Here is a 14,859-nt window from a genome sequence, read left to right on the forward strand (position 1 = left end):
TGCATGTAGTCAAGTCAGACAATGCTGATACACATGATGCAACACACTTTGAAAGGTGGTGACCAACGTTGGTTTAAGTCTTGACAAAAGTGATCCGCCTGAACCAAGAGGCCAGGGTTCCGGTGTAGAAGCACGGTTTGAACGGCTCCTATAGTTTTGCTTCGGTACTGCAGTTTAAAACTGACGCCAGGCCCAGAAAGACCATTTCCATAGATGGCCACATAGAGAAGTCAGATTTGAAAATTCCTACTGAGACACTTTAGTCATCACCTTTGTGCACAAAACGTCCATTGAGTTATTCAAATAATTATCGATGAGTCCAATTTTTTCCCCATCACTCACAGCCAATGTCTGCCATGTTTTTGGATGACATAATCGCTGCTCTCTTTGCACACTGAGTGGCATATGATGTTAGCCGGTATAAACCTGATGCAATTTGGATATAGTTGAACCATGAATCAGGGTGTGCAAGCCTGAGTAGATTACCTTGAAAACAAAGGTCGGACATCTTGGATGCAGTCTCCAGCTGTTATTATACCTCAGTGGCTCGAATTATCCAATGTCTTTAAACCTTAGTGTGCCCTGGGTGTTTTCAGCTGCCAGTGGTTTGTACCTATTTATTGTTTAACTTTCTTTGCAGTTTAAAAATAAATTTACAACATTATTCTCAGTCATTGTGTTAAGCCTTTTGAAGTCGTATCACATGCTGACAGCCTTATTAAACCGGAGTCACTTATCATTGTCACCCTTCTTTGAAAGTTGATCTAACATTTTAGATAAGATTCAGTCATTGCCTAAAATTACTCAAAATACGCCAATTTATGCGCATTTTAAGGTATGCAGGCTAAATGTCACTGTTCTATCGCTCCTCCCGCCCGACACTCCCCCAATTACCTACTTCCCCTCTTCCATAGAACCTAATAAGTGATCAACTCCAGGACAGAAAATGGCGTCGGAGGGGAGCCGGACCTCGTCGTCGGGAATGTATGAATCGAATAACGGCACAAACGTTGGAAGTGGTCCTCAGGGAAACTCACACACTCCTGGTCTTCCAAGCTGTCCCGGTAAGGCGAAGAGTAGTACCGGGGAAAACTCGCAATGGAGACGTAAAGAGCTACGGAAAGTCCGAAGTGTGGATCTGGATAAGCCTGAGTCGCTGCTCCTGTCTCCCGAGACTGGGACTGCTCCGATATCAGTGCAGCTGCACTTGTCTATATCCTCGCCTGGTGCGGTCCAGGCTACTTTATTAGAGCAAACTCACTACATTCAGCAGAGCAACTCATTAACTGATCACCCTGTCTCAGATAACGCTCAGGAATTGTTGAACACTTATTTAAAAAACAGCAGCGACCATCTCAGTCCCGATAATGGTGTTACCCGAACTCCAATAGAAGTGAGCGCTACACAAAATAGGTAAGGTTTATGAGATTGGCTCTTGTGCATGGATTTTTGATGATCATTAATACTTTGTTGGTTGCATTCTGTCAGTTACAGACATAACAGCTTGTAAAAAAAATATCCTCATCTTAACTTCGATTTATTGAATTCAAGTGCGTATTTACTGTAAAGCATGACAGTAAACGTTTTATTGGTTTATAAATGATGAATTAATAATGATTATGCTTAGGCTATTTATATATTATAATTATTCAAACGCATATCCCAATTCCAAGACCAGATAATTTAAGGTCTGACATTCTCCATCTCTAACCCAGTAGAACTTTTTGTGTAAACTAATAGAGACAAAAGTGATACTTTTCACTGCCTATTTACAGATGTGCCATAGCAGCACAAGGTTGCACTAGCAATTGGTTGTCTGGGAGTAAGACATTTAAATGTCATAACATTACACTGAGAACGTAGGTGAAAAGCAAACAATATTTAAATAGAATTGTTTTATTTATAAACATTTTGGATTGAAATCATTTCTGTATGACAAACTCAGATTTGTAGCAGGTCACGTGCTTCAAACCGGTATTCCAATTCTACTGTTGATCCTTTGCTATGCAATGTTTTGTAATGGTTGTCATAAAATGAGTCAACTTCTAGGTGTTTATTTTTGTGAGTAGTGTTTAACAATCAACATCTTAGTGTCAGTTATGGTTCCAGGTTAATTTACAGGGCATGCAGGTGCTTAGCCTCACTGAAAATGTAACTTCTGTGTACCTTCACAGAAGGAAGAGCCTTGGTTAATGAGTGATATATAGTGCATAGATCATTGAACATAATCACATGAGAAAGACAAGAGTCGCCCTGGATGAATGACAGCTTTTTTAGAAAAGAAAGATTGCGAGACGACAATTTGTTGCAACATGAGACGTTGGCTTTTGGAACTGTGCGTATAATGAAAGATGAATAGGATGTTGGAAGCTAAAGAAATGGATGGAAAGAGAGCTGGATTCCGTTGTGGCGTTTCTTGTCCGGGATAATGGGGCAAGGCAGAGCATCAGTATCCCCTCACCGCACAAATGTAGAATTCCAACAACCAACTGAAACCGTATTCACCGAGACCCACTATTGGACCTCAGAGGCCCAAACCTTTTCTGACGCAATCGTTTCCAGGTTGACCTTGAGTCCTTTCTCCGCTGATCCTTTAGAAACAACACAATGAAATATACAGAACATTTGGACATTTCTGTATTATTACAAGTTAACAGAACAGCATTTATAATTGTAAGCAGCATCCAGAAATGTTGGTCATTTCACTAACCACGTTTCCATCCACAGCTTATGCGAGTAAAGTCATGCTGTATAAAAAAAAAAAAAAAAAAAACAACAGCTGTGATGGAAACAGGAAGATTCGGTACAGTTTTAATTAATGCTGACAGATAATTTGTTCGTTCGACAAGGTGGGATCTTTTTGTCTGTAAAATGATTTATGTGAGAAATGGTGGTGGAAACGCCTTTGTGTGCACATTTTGACCTCATTTACATCATATCGAAGTACATTTGGAGTCACCCGATGTGGTGTGTGGTCCTCCCACTACAACTCGGGGAACCATGCAGTTTATTAGACAACAAATGAGATAAGTTACGATGAACTTCACAGGGTGGTGAAAGTGCATTGTGATGAGCTTGATGCTCCTTTCCAATAAACATCGAGGGTCTTATTCTGGTGGCATGATGATCGATGCTTGACTGCCATTTGACAAATGCAGTGCCTCTAGAAAGTATTTACACCCCTTGACTTATTCTACATTTTGTTGTGTTACAGCCTGAATTCAAAATGGATGACATTTCTCACCCCTTGCTACACATAATAATACCCCAAAATGACGAAGTGAAAACATTTTTTGAGATATTAGCAAATTGATTGAAAATGAAATACAGAAATGTCTCTTTTACATAAGTATTCACACCCCTGAGTCAATACACGTTAGAATCACCTTTGGCAGTGATTACATCTGTGAGTCTTTCTGGCTAAGTCTCTTAAGTGCTTTGCACACCTGGATTGTAACAGCCCTAGGAGTGCCCTGCGGTTAAATGCTTCTGGTACAAAGTTATAAAATTAATTTTGAAGTGCATGAATGTAAATATTCAATGCTTTGCTTCTACTACTTTACTTAACGTTGGTGGCTTCTTGAATCTCTCAATCAATCATAGACAGTTACTGATGGCAGGCAGCAGTGCTGCCAAGAAATATGTTGGCTCTTAGATGGCAATCACCCCACTCTCTCTGTGGATTCACCAGTGAATACAATTACTATTATAAGTTATAACATTAGAAATATCGACAGTGAGAATTAATGGTGTTAGTCAAGGACCAATTGAGCCCAGGACAAATATATTTGACTCTGTAAAGAATAATCTCAGTTAAGGCCCAACACATACAAATAAACAATCTATACTGAACAAAAATATAATCGCAACATGTAAAGTGTTGGTCCCATGTTTCATGAGCCGAAATAAAACATACCAGAAGTGTTCCATACGTGCAAAAAGCATTTTTTTCAAAATTTGTGCACACATTTGTTTACATCCCTGTTAGTGAGATATTCTCCTTATGCCAAGATAATCCATCCACCTGACAGGTGTGGCATATCAAGAAGCTGATTAAACAGGATGATCATTACATAGGTGCACCTTGTGCTGGGGACAAAAGGCCACTCTAAAATGTGCTGTTTTGTCACAATGCCGCAGATGTCTCAAGTTTTGAGGAGTGCAATTGGCATTCTCTGTTGCCAGAGAATTGAATGTTCATTTCCCTACCATAAGCCGCCTCCAATGTCGTTTTTTGGAGAATTTGGCAGTACATCCAACCGGCCTCACAACCGCAGACCATGTGTAACCACGCCAGCCCAGGACCTCCACATCTGGCTTCTTCACCTGCAGAATTATCTGATACCTGCCACCTGGACAGCTGATAAAACTGAAGAGTATTTCTGTCTGTAATAAAGTTGAAAATGTGTACAGCATTTACACATTTTCAACATTTTATTGAGTTACACTTCATTTAAGGAAATCAGTCAATTGAAATAAATTCATTAGGCCCGAATCTATGAATGTCACATGACTGGGCAAAGGCGCAGCCATTGGTGGGCCTGGGAGGGCATAGGCCAAACCCACTTGGGAGCCAGGCCCAGCCAATCAGAATGAGTTTTTCCCCACAAAAGCAGTTTATTACAGAAATATGAAGATCACCTTCGTAATATTTAGTTGCAACCCCCCCCCCATGTTGACTCCAATACTTTCCACAGTTGTGTCAAGTTGGCTGGATGTCCCTTGGGTGGTGGACGATTCTTGATTAACACGGAAAACTGTTGAGCGTGAGAAATCTAGCAGCGTTGCAGTTCTTGACATACTCAAGCCGGTGCACCTGGCACCTTCTACCATACCCCCTTCAAAGGCACTTAAATATTGTGTCTTGCCCATTCACCCTCAGAATGGCACAGAATGGTGTGACTAGGGTGGGTGATCTAGTGTGTTGATTTCTATGTTGGCCTGGTATGGTTCCCAATCAGAGGCAGCTGTTTATCGTTGTCGCTGATTGGGGATCATATTTAGGCAGCCATTTCACCACTGTGTTTTGTGGGATCTTGTTTTCGTGTTTATGCCTGTGAGCTCTACAGAACGTCACGTTTCGTTGCTCTTTATTGTTTGTGTGAGTTTCAATTAATAAACATGTGGAACTCTACGTACGCTGCGCCTTGGTCCGAGTATGATTACCACGACGATCGTGACAGAGAGACACCAAAAAACGACTTAAGTAGTACTTTAAAGTATTTTTACTTAAGTACTTTATAACACTGATGTCATGGAAAGAGCAGGTGTTCTTAATGTGTTGTACACTCAGTGTATATACTATATATATTTCAGAAAGTATTCATACCCCTTGACCTATTCCACATTTGGTTTTGTTACTGTCACGTTCCTGACCTATTTCTGTTAGTTTGTTGTATGTGTTAGTTGGTCAGGACGTGAGTTTGGGTGGGCATTCTATGTTTTCTGTTTCTATGTTGGTTTAAGGGTTGCCTGGTATGGCTCTTAATTAGAGGCAGGTGTTTGGCGTTCCTCTAATTGAGAGTCATATTTAGGTAGGTTGTTTCACAGTGTTCGTTGTGGGTGGTTGTCTCCTGTGTCAGTGTTTGTCGCACCATACGGGACTGTTCGGTTTGTTTTTGTACATCGTCATTTTGTGTAGTCTATTTTCCCTGTTCGTGCGTTCTTCGTGTTTATGTAAGTTCGTCGTCCAGGTCTGTCCTACTCCGTTTGTTGTTTTGTTAGTTATAGTGAAGTTTGTGTGTTTTCGTCTTGTCTTTAAATAAATTATGTGTTCACAACCCGCTGCGCCTTGGTTCCATCACTACTCCTCCTTTTCGGTTGAAGAGGAGGAGGACTACCGTTACAGTTACAGCCTGAATTCCAAATGGATTCAATATTATTTTGGTCTCACCCATCTATACACAATAGCTCATAATGACAAAGTGAAAAATATATTTTTTTATTTTTGCAAATGTATTGAATGAAAAAAAAATAATTCTTATTTACATAGGTATTCACCACCCTGAATCAATACGTTGTAAAGTCATTTTTGGCAGGGATCACAGCTGTGAGTCTTTCTGGTTAATTCTAAGAGCTTTCCACACCTTGATTGTGCTACATTAGCACATTGTTATTTTCAAAATGATTCTAGCTCTGTCAAATTGGTTGTTGATAATTGCTAGACAACCATTTTCAGGTCTTGCCATAGATTTTCAAGTAGATTGAAGTCATAACTGTAACTCGGCCACTCAGGAACAGACTGAACCAGGTTTATCTGTACGATTTTGCCTGTGCTTAGCTCCATTCCATTCATGTTTTTATCTTGAAACTCCCCGGTCCTTAACACTACAGTCATGGCCAAAGGTTTTGAGAATGACACAAATATACATTTTCACCAAGTCTGCTGCCTCAGTTTGTATGATGGCAATTTGCATATACTCCAGAATGTTATGAAGAGTGATCAAATGAATTGCAATTAATTGCAAAGTCCATCTTTGCCATGCAAATGAACTGAATCCCCCAAAAAACATTTCCACTGCATTTCATTCCTGCCACAAAAGGACCAGCTGACATCATGTCAGTGATTCTCTCGTTAACACAGGTGTGAGTGTTGACGAGGACAAGGCTGGAGATCACTCTGTCATACTGATTGGGTTCGAATAACAGACTGGAAGCTTCAAAAGGAGGGTGGTGCTTGGAATCATTGTTCTTCCTCTGTCATCATTACCTGTCATGGTTACCTGCAAGGAAAAACGTGCCTTTCATCATTGCTTTGCACAAAAAGGGCTTCACATGCAAGGATATTGCTGCCAGTAAGATTGCACCTAAATCAACCATTTATCGGATCATCAAGAACTTCAAGGAGAGCAGTTCAATTGTTGTGAAGAAGGCTTCAGGGCACCCAAGAAAGTCCAGCAAGCGCCAGGACCGTCTCCTAAAGTTGATTCAGCTGCGGGATCGGGGCACCATCAGTACAGAGCTTGCTCAGGAATGGCAGCAGGCAGGTGTGAGTGCATCTGCATGCACAGTGAGGCAAAGACTTTTGGAGGATGGCCTGGTGTCAAGAAGGGCAGCAAAGAAGCCACTTCCCTCCAGGAAAAACATCAGGGACAGACTTATATTCTGCAAAAGGTACAGGGATTGGACTGCTGAGGACTGGGGTAAAGTAATTTTCTCTGATGAATCCCCTTTCCGATTGTTTGGGGCATCCGGAAAAAAAGCTTGTCCTCAGAAGACAAGGTGAGCGCTACCATCAGTCCTGTGCCATGCCAACAGTAAAGCATCCTGAGACCATTCATGTGTGGGGTTGCTTCTCAGCCAAGGGAGTGGTCTCACTCACAATTCTGCCTAAGAACACAGCCATGAATAAAGAACGGTACCAACACATCCTCTGAGAGCAACTTCTCCCAACCATCCAGGAACACTTTGGTGACGAACAATACCTTTTCCAGAATGATGGAGCATCATGCTATAAGGCAAAAGTGATAACTAAGTGGCTCGGGGAACAAAACATCGATATTTTGGGTCCATGGCCAGGGAACTCCCCAGACCTCAATCCCATTGAGAACTTGTGGTCAATCCTCAAGAGGCGGGTGGACAAACAAAAACCCACAAATTCTGACAATCTCCAAACATTGATTATGCAAGAATGGGCTGCCATCAGTCAGGATGTTGCCCAGAAGTTAATTGACAGCATGCCAGGGGGATTTCAGAGGTCTTGAAAAAGAAGGATCAACACTGCAAATATTGACTCTTTGCATCTACTTCATGTAATTGTCAATAAAAGCCTTTGACACTTATGAAATGCTTGTAATTATACTTCAGTATTCCAAAGTAACACCTGACAAAAATATCTAAAGACACTGAAGCAGCAAACTTTGTGGAAATTAATATTTGTGTCATTCTCAACTTTTGGCCACGACTGTACAATCATACCCATGACATGATGCAGTCACCATTATGCTTGGAAATATAGAGAGTGGTACTCAGTAATGTGTTGTACACAAACATAACACTTTATATTCAGGACAAAAAGTTAATTGTTTTGCCAAATGTTTTGTAGTATTGCTTTAGATTGCATGTTTTGGATTCTAAAAAGAGGTTCCCTTATTTTCACTCTGTCAATTAGGTTAGTATTGTGGAGTAACTACAATGTTGATCCATCCTCAGTTTTTTCCTATCACAACTATTCAACTCTGTAACTGATTTAAAGTCACCATTGGCCTCATGGTGAAATCCCTGAGTGGTTTCCTTCCTCTCTGCGAACTGAGTTAGGAAGGACGCATGTATATTTGTAGTGACTGGGTGTATTGATACACCATCAAAGTGTAATTAATAACTTCCCCATGCTCAAATGGATATTCATTGTCTTTTTTCTTATTTTTACCATTTATGAATAGGTTCCCTTCTTTCATTAACCTCTGATTAATCATTGACCCTGTCCATGGTCCTTGACTTACAGCAAAGTTCTAGATGTTCCAAAGTCATGAAATGTATGTATGTATTTGATGATTTGTTTAACACTTTTTTGGTTAGTACATGATTCCATATGTGTAATTTCATAGTTTTGATGTCTTCACTATTATTCTACAATGTAGAAAATAGTAAAAATAAAGAAAAACCCTTGAATGTGTAGGTGTGTTCAAACTTTTGACTGATACTGTAAATCTTTTCAGTCTCATGAGGGGGAATAGGAGTTATATTGGCCTCTTCACTACTGTCTTGGTGTGTTTGAACCAAGCTAGTTTGTTGGTGAGGTGGACACCAAGGAATTTGAAGCTCTCAACCTGCTCAACTACTCCACCGCCATTGTGAATGGGTGCGTGCTCAGCTCTCCTTTTCCTATAGTCCACGATCATCTCCTTTGTCTTGATCACGTTGAGGGAGAGGTCAATGACCTCCTCCCTATAGGCTGTCTCATCGTTGTCGGTGATCAGTACCACCGTTGTGTCGTCAGCAAACTTTATGATGGTGTTGGAGTTGTGCTCGGCCACGCAGTCGTGGGTGAACAGGGTGAGCAGGGTGGGACTTAAGGGGCCCCTGTGTTGAAGATCAGCGTTGCAGATGTGTTGTTACCTACCCTTACCACCTGGAGGCTGCCCGTCAGGATGTCAAGGATCTAGTTGCAGAGGGAGGTGTTTAGTCCCAGAGTCCTTAACTTAGTGATGAGCTTTGAGGGCACTATGGTGTTGAACCCTGAGCTGTCGTCAATGAACAGCATTCTCACGGAAAGTGTTCATTTTGTCCAGGTGGGAAAGACCAGTGTGGAGTGCAATACAGATTGCTTCATCTGTGAATCTGTTGGGGCGGTATGCGAATTGGAGTGGGTTTCTGGGATGATGGTGTTGTTGTGAGCCATGACCTGCCTTTCAAAGCACTTCATGGCTACTGATGTGAGTGCTTTTCCCCCAATTTTTGCCTAAAATAACATACCCAAATCCAACTGCCTGTAGCTCAGCATTGAAGATTGTTGAAATGTAAAATGAATGTAGGAGAAAATAACACATTAGATCTGGTAAAAGAAAATACAAAGACAAAACAATGCATTTTTTTATTTTTTATTTTGTACAATCTTTGAAATGCAAGAGAATGGCCTTAATGTATTATTCCAGCCCAGGCGCAATTTAGATTTTGTCCAATAGATGGCAGCAGTATATGCAATGTTTTAGACTGATCCAATGAAACATTGCATTTCTGTTCAAAATGTTGTATCATGACTGCCCAAATGTGCCTAATTTGTTTATTAATAACTTTTCAAGTTCATAACTGTGCACCCTCCTCAAACAATAGCATGGTATTATTTCACTGTAATAGCTACTGTAAATTGGACAGTGCAATTAGATTAACGAGAATTGAAGCTTTCTGCCAATATCAGATATGTCTATGTCCTGGGAAATATTCTTACAACCTCATGCTAATCGCATTAGCCTACGTTAGCTCAACCGTCCCCGAGGGGGAACCACCAATCCTGTGGAGGTTAAAGGTCACATCAGCTATGGAGAGTGTGATCAGACAATCAACCGTTTGAGGCGTGCATAGAATGTATTTAGCCTGTCTGGTAGGCTTTTGTCACTGGGCAGGTCGTGGCTGGGCTTCCCTTTTTAGTCCGTAATAGTTTGCAAACCCTGCCACATACGACGAGCATCAGAGCCGGTGTTGTAGGATTTAATCTTAGTCCTGTATAGACGCTTTGCCTGTTTGATGGTTTGTTGGAGTGTATATCGGGATTTCTTATAAGTGTCCGGGTTAAAGTCCCGCTCCTTGAAAGCGGCAGTTCTACCCTTTAGCTCAGTGTGGATGTTGCATGTAATCCATGGCTTCTGGTTGAGGTATGTCACTGTGGGGATGACATCATCGACGCTCTTATTGATTTCACTGGTACTTCCTGCTGGTCCTGGTACTTCCTACTTTTTTACCATATGGAGGGCGAGGGAGAGCTTTGTACGTGTCTCTGTGTGTGGAGTAAAGGTGGTCTAGAGTTTTTTTTCTTCTGGTTGCACATGTTACATGCTGGTAAAAATTAGGTAAAATGGATTTAAGTTTTCCTGCATTAAAGTCCCCGGCCACTAGGAGCGCCACCTGGATAAGCATTTTTTTGTTTGCATATGGCTTCATACAGCTTGTTGAGTGCGGTCTTAGTGCCAGTATCGGTTTGTGGTGGTAAATAGACAGCTACGAAAAATATAGAATGTGTGGTTTACAGCTTATCATGAGGTACTCTACCTCAGGTGAAGAAAACCTAGAGACTTTTCAATATTATATTTTGCACAACAATTGTTATTGACAAATAGACACAGACCACCACCCCTCGTCTTACCGGAGGTAGCTGTTCTGTCTTGCCGGACAACCCAGCCAACTGTACATTATCCATGTGGTCGTTCTGCCACGACTCGGTGAAACATAAGATATTACAGTTTTTAATATCCCGTTGGTAGGATAGACTCGAACGGAGCTCATCCAGTTCATTCTCCAATGATTGCAAGTTCGCCAATAGGATGAATAGTGGAGGGCTACCCATTCGCCGAATAATTCTCACAAGTCACCCTGATCTGTGTCCCCTGTAAAGGCGTCTCCTATTCACGCAAATGACTGGGATTTGGGCCTGGTCCGGGACCAGCAGTAAATCCTTCGGTGGCAGACACATTGGCAGAAACATTATGTGCAAAATAAGTTACAAACAAACCGAAACAAATCCCCAAAATAGAACAATTCGGTCTCCTAACCAATTGATCTATTTTATGTGTTTTTTCGCGTTGTTTGTAACTTATTTTGTACATAATGTTTCTGCCACCATCTCTTACGCCCGAAAAGAGCTTCAAACTGGACGAAGATTTTTTCTTTAATGAGTCGGACTCAAAGAATTTACTGCTGCTCCCAGACCAGGCCCAAATCCCAGTCATTCGCGTGAATCCGGTGCCGTAATTGTAACAGACTTACCCAGAAAGACTTACAGCTGTATTCGCTGACAAAGGCGCATATACAAAGTATTGACTCAGGAGTGTGAATACATATTTAAATGAGATATTTACAATATGCATTTCATTTTCAACATATTAACAAACATTTCTAAAAACATGTTTTCACTTTGTCATTATGGGATATTGTCTGTAGATGGGTGAGATTTTTATATATATATATATATATATATATATATGAAACCTGGTCCCGACTGAGTCCGAACGCTCCTTGGCGACAACAGCACCAGGCTCCAGAGCATCAAAGCTGTAAAACAGGAAATAACAACAACAAAAATGTAGAAGACATTACAACCTTGCACAACATCAAATCAATCACATCAATTCACCTCCTAAGTTTAGAAAAGAAGAATAACCTCATACAATGCAATGAAAATTATATTCACCTGAAGTGCTGGTACTGCTTGAACTGTGGCAGCGGCATAAAGTACGGAGTCAGGTGTTGTTGCCAGCAGATAGCTTTCCACCAGCACCATATCATCCTCCAGTCCAACCAGCTGTGGGATGTTAACCCCTGTCACAGTGCTGTCCTTCACAACACCAGAAAGTTCATACAAAGTGTTAACCCCCGTCTTTCTGAAGCGCTGCTTGATGAGGCTGAAGCACTAGTCGGGGGCAAACTTGGTTGTGGCCTGTGATGAGGAAGTAAAGTTCCAGACTGTGGTGGAGCTTTTGTATGGTCCGCCAGGCACAATACCAGAACACAAACTTGCTCTTGTTTTGCCCACTTTAGTTGTGAGGATTTAAAAAGTAGATGGGTGTTACGGCTGTCTAATTCCTCCTCCTCGAATGAGGAGAGGCGAGAAGGATCGGACCAATACGCGGAGTGGTTAGTGTCCATAATTTATTAGCATCGAACTGAACACTATATGAAGCAAGATAACAAATAGAAAATCAAACCGACAAACAGTCCCGTGTGGCACAACGACTACACGGAAAACAAAACACCCACAAAACACACGTGAACCCAGGCGGCCTAAGTATGATTCTCAATCAGGGACAACGATTGACAACTGTCTCTGATTGAGAATCATACCCGGCCGAACACAAACATCCCAACATAGAAAATCAAACATAGACAAATCCACCCAACTCACGCCATGACCAACTAAATAAATACAAGAAAAAGGAAAACAGGTCAGGAACGTGACAATGAGACCTGGCTGCATAGGGTCAGAAGGATAGTGTACCTGCAAAAAAACAGAAGAACATTAAGATAAGTTAATAAAAAGAAAAAGTAATGTAAATCGTATCAATACAATTTTTTGATGCTACACTGTCAGGTAAGTTTCACATACCTACAAATGTGCAGAGCAGCAGCACTGCATACAGAAACATCATCTTGGAAACTGGAAGTTAAAATGATAACACACAGCCAGACTACACAAACCTCTGGAAAATACAGAAATAATGTGAGATCAATAAAAGTAGTGCCAATCATGTTGGAGGTCAATTAAATAATCAAAACGTGTTGTTTATGCTTTACATACCAAGAGTCGTCATCGATTCCTTGTAGAGATGCCACAGTGCTGCTTTTGTCACATGGGTTGGCAGCAGCTTTCCACCAAAGTGTTTGTCCTATTTTGGCATTATTATACAATAGATAGCCAGGTGTGTCTGAAGGTGATTATGGCTAACTTAATGGGTCATGTAATCATCTGGTGAAGTGGAGTGTTTTGTTTAGACATGCTAGCTAAATAATTAACCATAATCCTAGTACTGGCAATACAAACCGATTGTCATAGCTAGCTAAAGTTAACCAAATATGTTCAATGTTAGCTAGTTAGCTATCTAACATTGGGCTATAACTAGCTATGCGAAATGGCATTCTGAGATAACATTACTACACACAGATCATAAATGTAATGTTAGCTAGCGAGCCAGCCATCTAACATCAGTTAGCTAGCTAACAGTAAGCTTTAACTTAGGGTCTTTTCTTTATACATGGTAGCTAGCTAGCTAAACAAGGAACCATAATCCCAATTCATAGAGTACTAGCAATACAAACCGATTGTCATAGCTAGCTAAAGTTAAGCAAATAGGTTCAATGTCAGATAGCTAACATTAGGCTATAACTATCAATGCGAAATGGCATTCTGAGATAGTATTACTACACACAGATCATAAACGTAATGTTTGCTAGCGAGCCAGTCATCTAATGTCAGCTAGCTAGCTAACAGTAAGCTTTAACTTGCAATGAAAATAACTTTATGACAAAATTCGAAACTTAACGTAAACTCACCACATTCCGTGCAAATGTGCACAACCGCAACATTCAAACGAGGCTACAAAGAAAACTAATGGGACTGTAGCGACTGTGTTGACTTCAAAATCGGGGGTGTGAACTACGTTTCTATTCAAGCGTTGATCGACATGGTAATGGCTCTATAGTATTGGAGAAAAGTTGAAAAAACTGACCCTCCGTTACATCGTGGCGTGTCATGTCGTAACGTACAGCACGCATAAAGCAACTATTTCTGTCTTAAAATCTTAATATGCAATAAAAAATAAATAAAGCCGCTTTAGACAGGATTACCCTCCGCATACTCACCAGCTCAAATAGACAGAAGTATGCTATATGGCCGACCAATCCAAACTCATTTCTCGCCATGTCCAGGCCACTCATTATCTCAGCCAATCATGGCTAGCGGGAAGGTTGCTGATTTTTTTCTGTGGCTTAATCAACTAGGCTCGTAATTTAACACTTTTATTCGTATTTACATATGGTATACAAGTTTGTTGTTATGAAAGTTCACATGTTCGAGAAGGCATTTTTGCCCCAAAAAGTTTACATTCAAACGGCTCTCCTGTGAAGTAGTGACTCGCGACATACGCCTAGTTTCCTGAAACGGGTCACATATGTTAGTAGATGAAGAAGATTGCATTCTTCATTTCACTTGTCACATAATTTGTCATTATGAAGCTCACTGGCATTATGAAGCTCACTGGCAGTCCCCAGTCACGTGGTGTTTTTTTACACACACTCAATGACCAGAGACCGGAGCCTTGTGAGTCACTCACTGTTGTGTTGCACGTGCCAGATGATCTAGTTACAGTACTAAATTCACAACTAAATGTTTACCAGCTAGATATCTTTTAACTATTAAGTTAGATGTCTAAAACTTGCTAAATGCTCTCCAATTGTGCCTTTAATAGCTAGTTAGCTATTCTTAGCTTAGCTTCTTAGGTTAGCTTCTTCCAAAATCAAGCTTCGCTTGGTAACAAAAGAGAATCCCCTCCTGGATCAAGAGCCTTGCTGTCTGTTTGTTTTGTGCATGCAGCAAACTGTGAGTAGCATTTTTCCGGTACTTGTACACTTGTTATAGTTTAGGCCAGAGACTGTATAAGATAGTTTGCAATACGCTCGTTATCATTTAGTTAGCATTCTCTATGGGATTTTACA

The 14,859-nt window shown here is 40.9% G+C and overlaps 1 protein-coding gene across 2 annotated transcripts in view; it reads left to right on the forward strand.

Annotated features, from left to right (window-relative positions):
• The first annotated feature begins 923 nt into the window (after positions 1 to 923).
• Positions 924 to 14,859, forward strand: part of LOC129863654 (mitogen-activated protein kinase kinase kinase 1-like) — a 114,129-nt gene continuing 100,193 nt past the window's right edge. For both annotated transcript variants that reach the window (XM_055935781.1, XM_055935782.1), the window contains exon 1: positions 924 to 1,413. In XM_055935781.1, coding sequence (XP_055791756.1) covers positions 947 to 1,413 — 467 coding nt within the window. In that variant the 5' untranslated portion in view covers positions 924 to 946. The remainder of the gene's footprint in view (positions 1,414 to 14,859) is intronic.

The sequence above is a fragment of the Salvelinus fontinalis genome, chromosome 10 (assembly GCF_029448725.1).
Source record: "Salvelinus fontinalis isolate EN_2023a chromosome 10, ASM2944872v1, whole genome shotgun sequence".
NCBI classification, from domain to species: Eukaryota; Metazoa; Chordata; class Actinopteri; order Salmoniformes; family Salmonidae; genus Salvelinus; species Salvelinus fontinalis.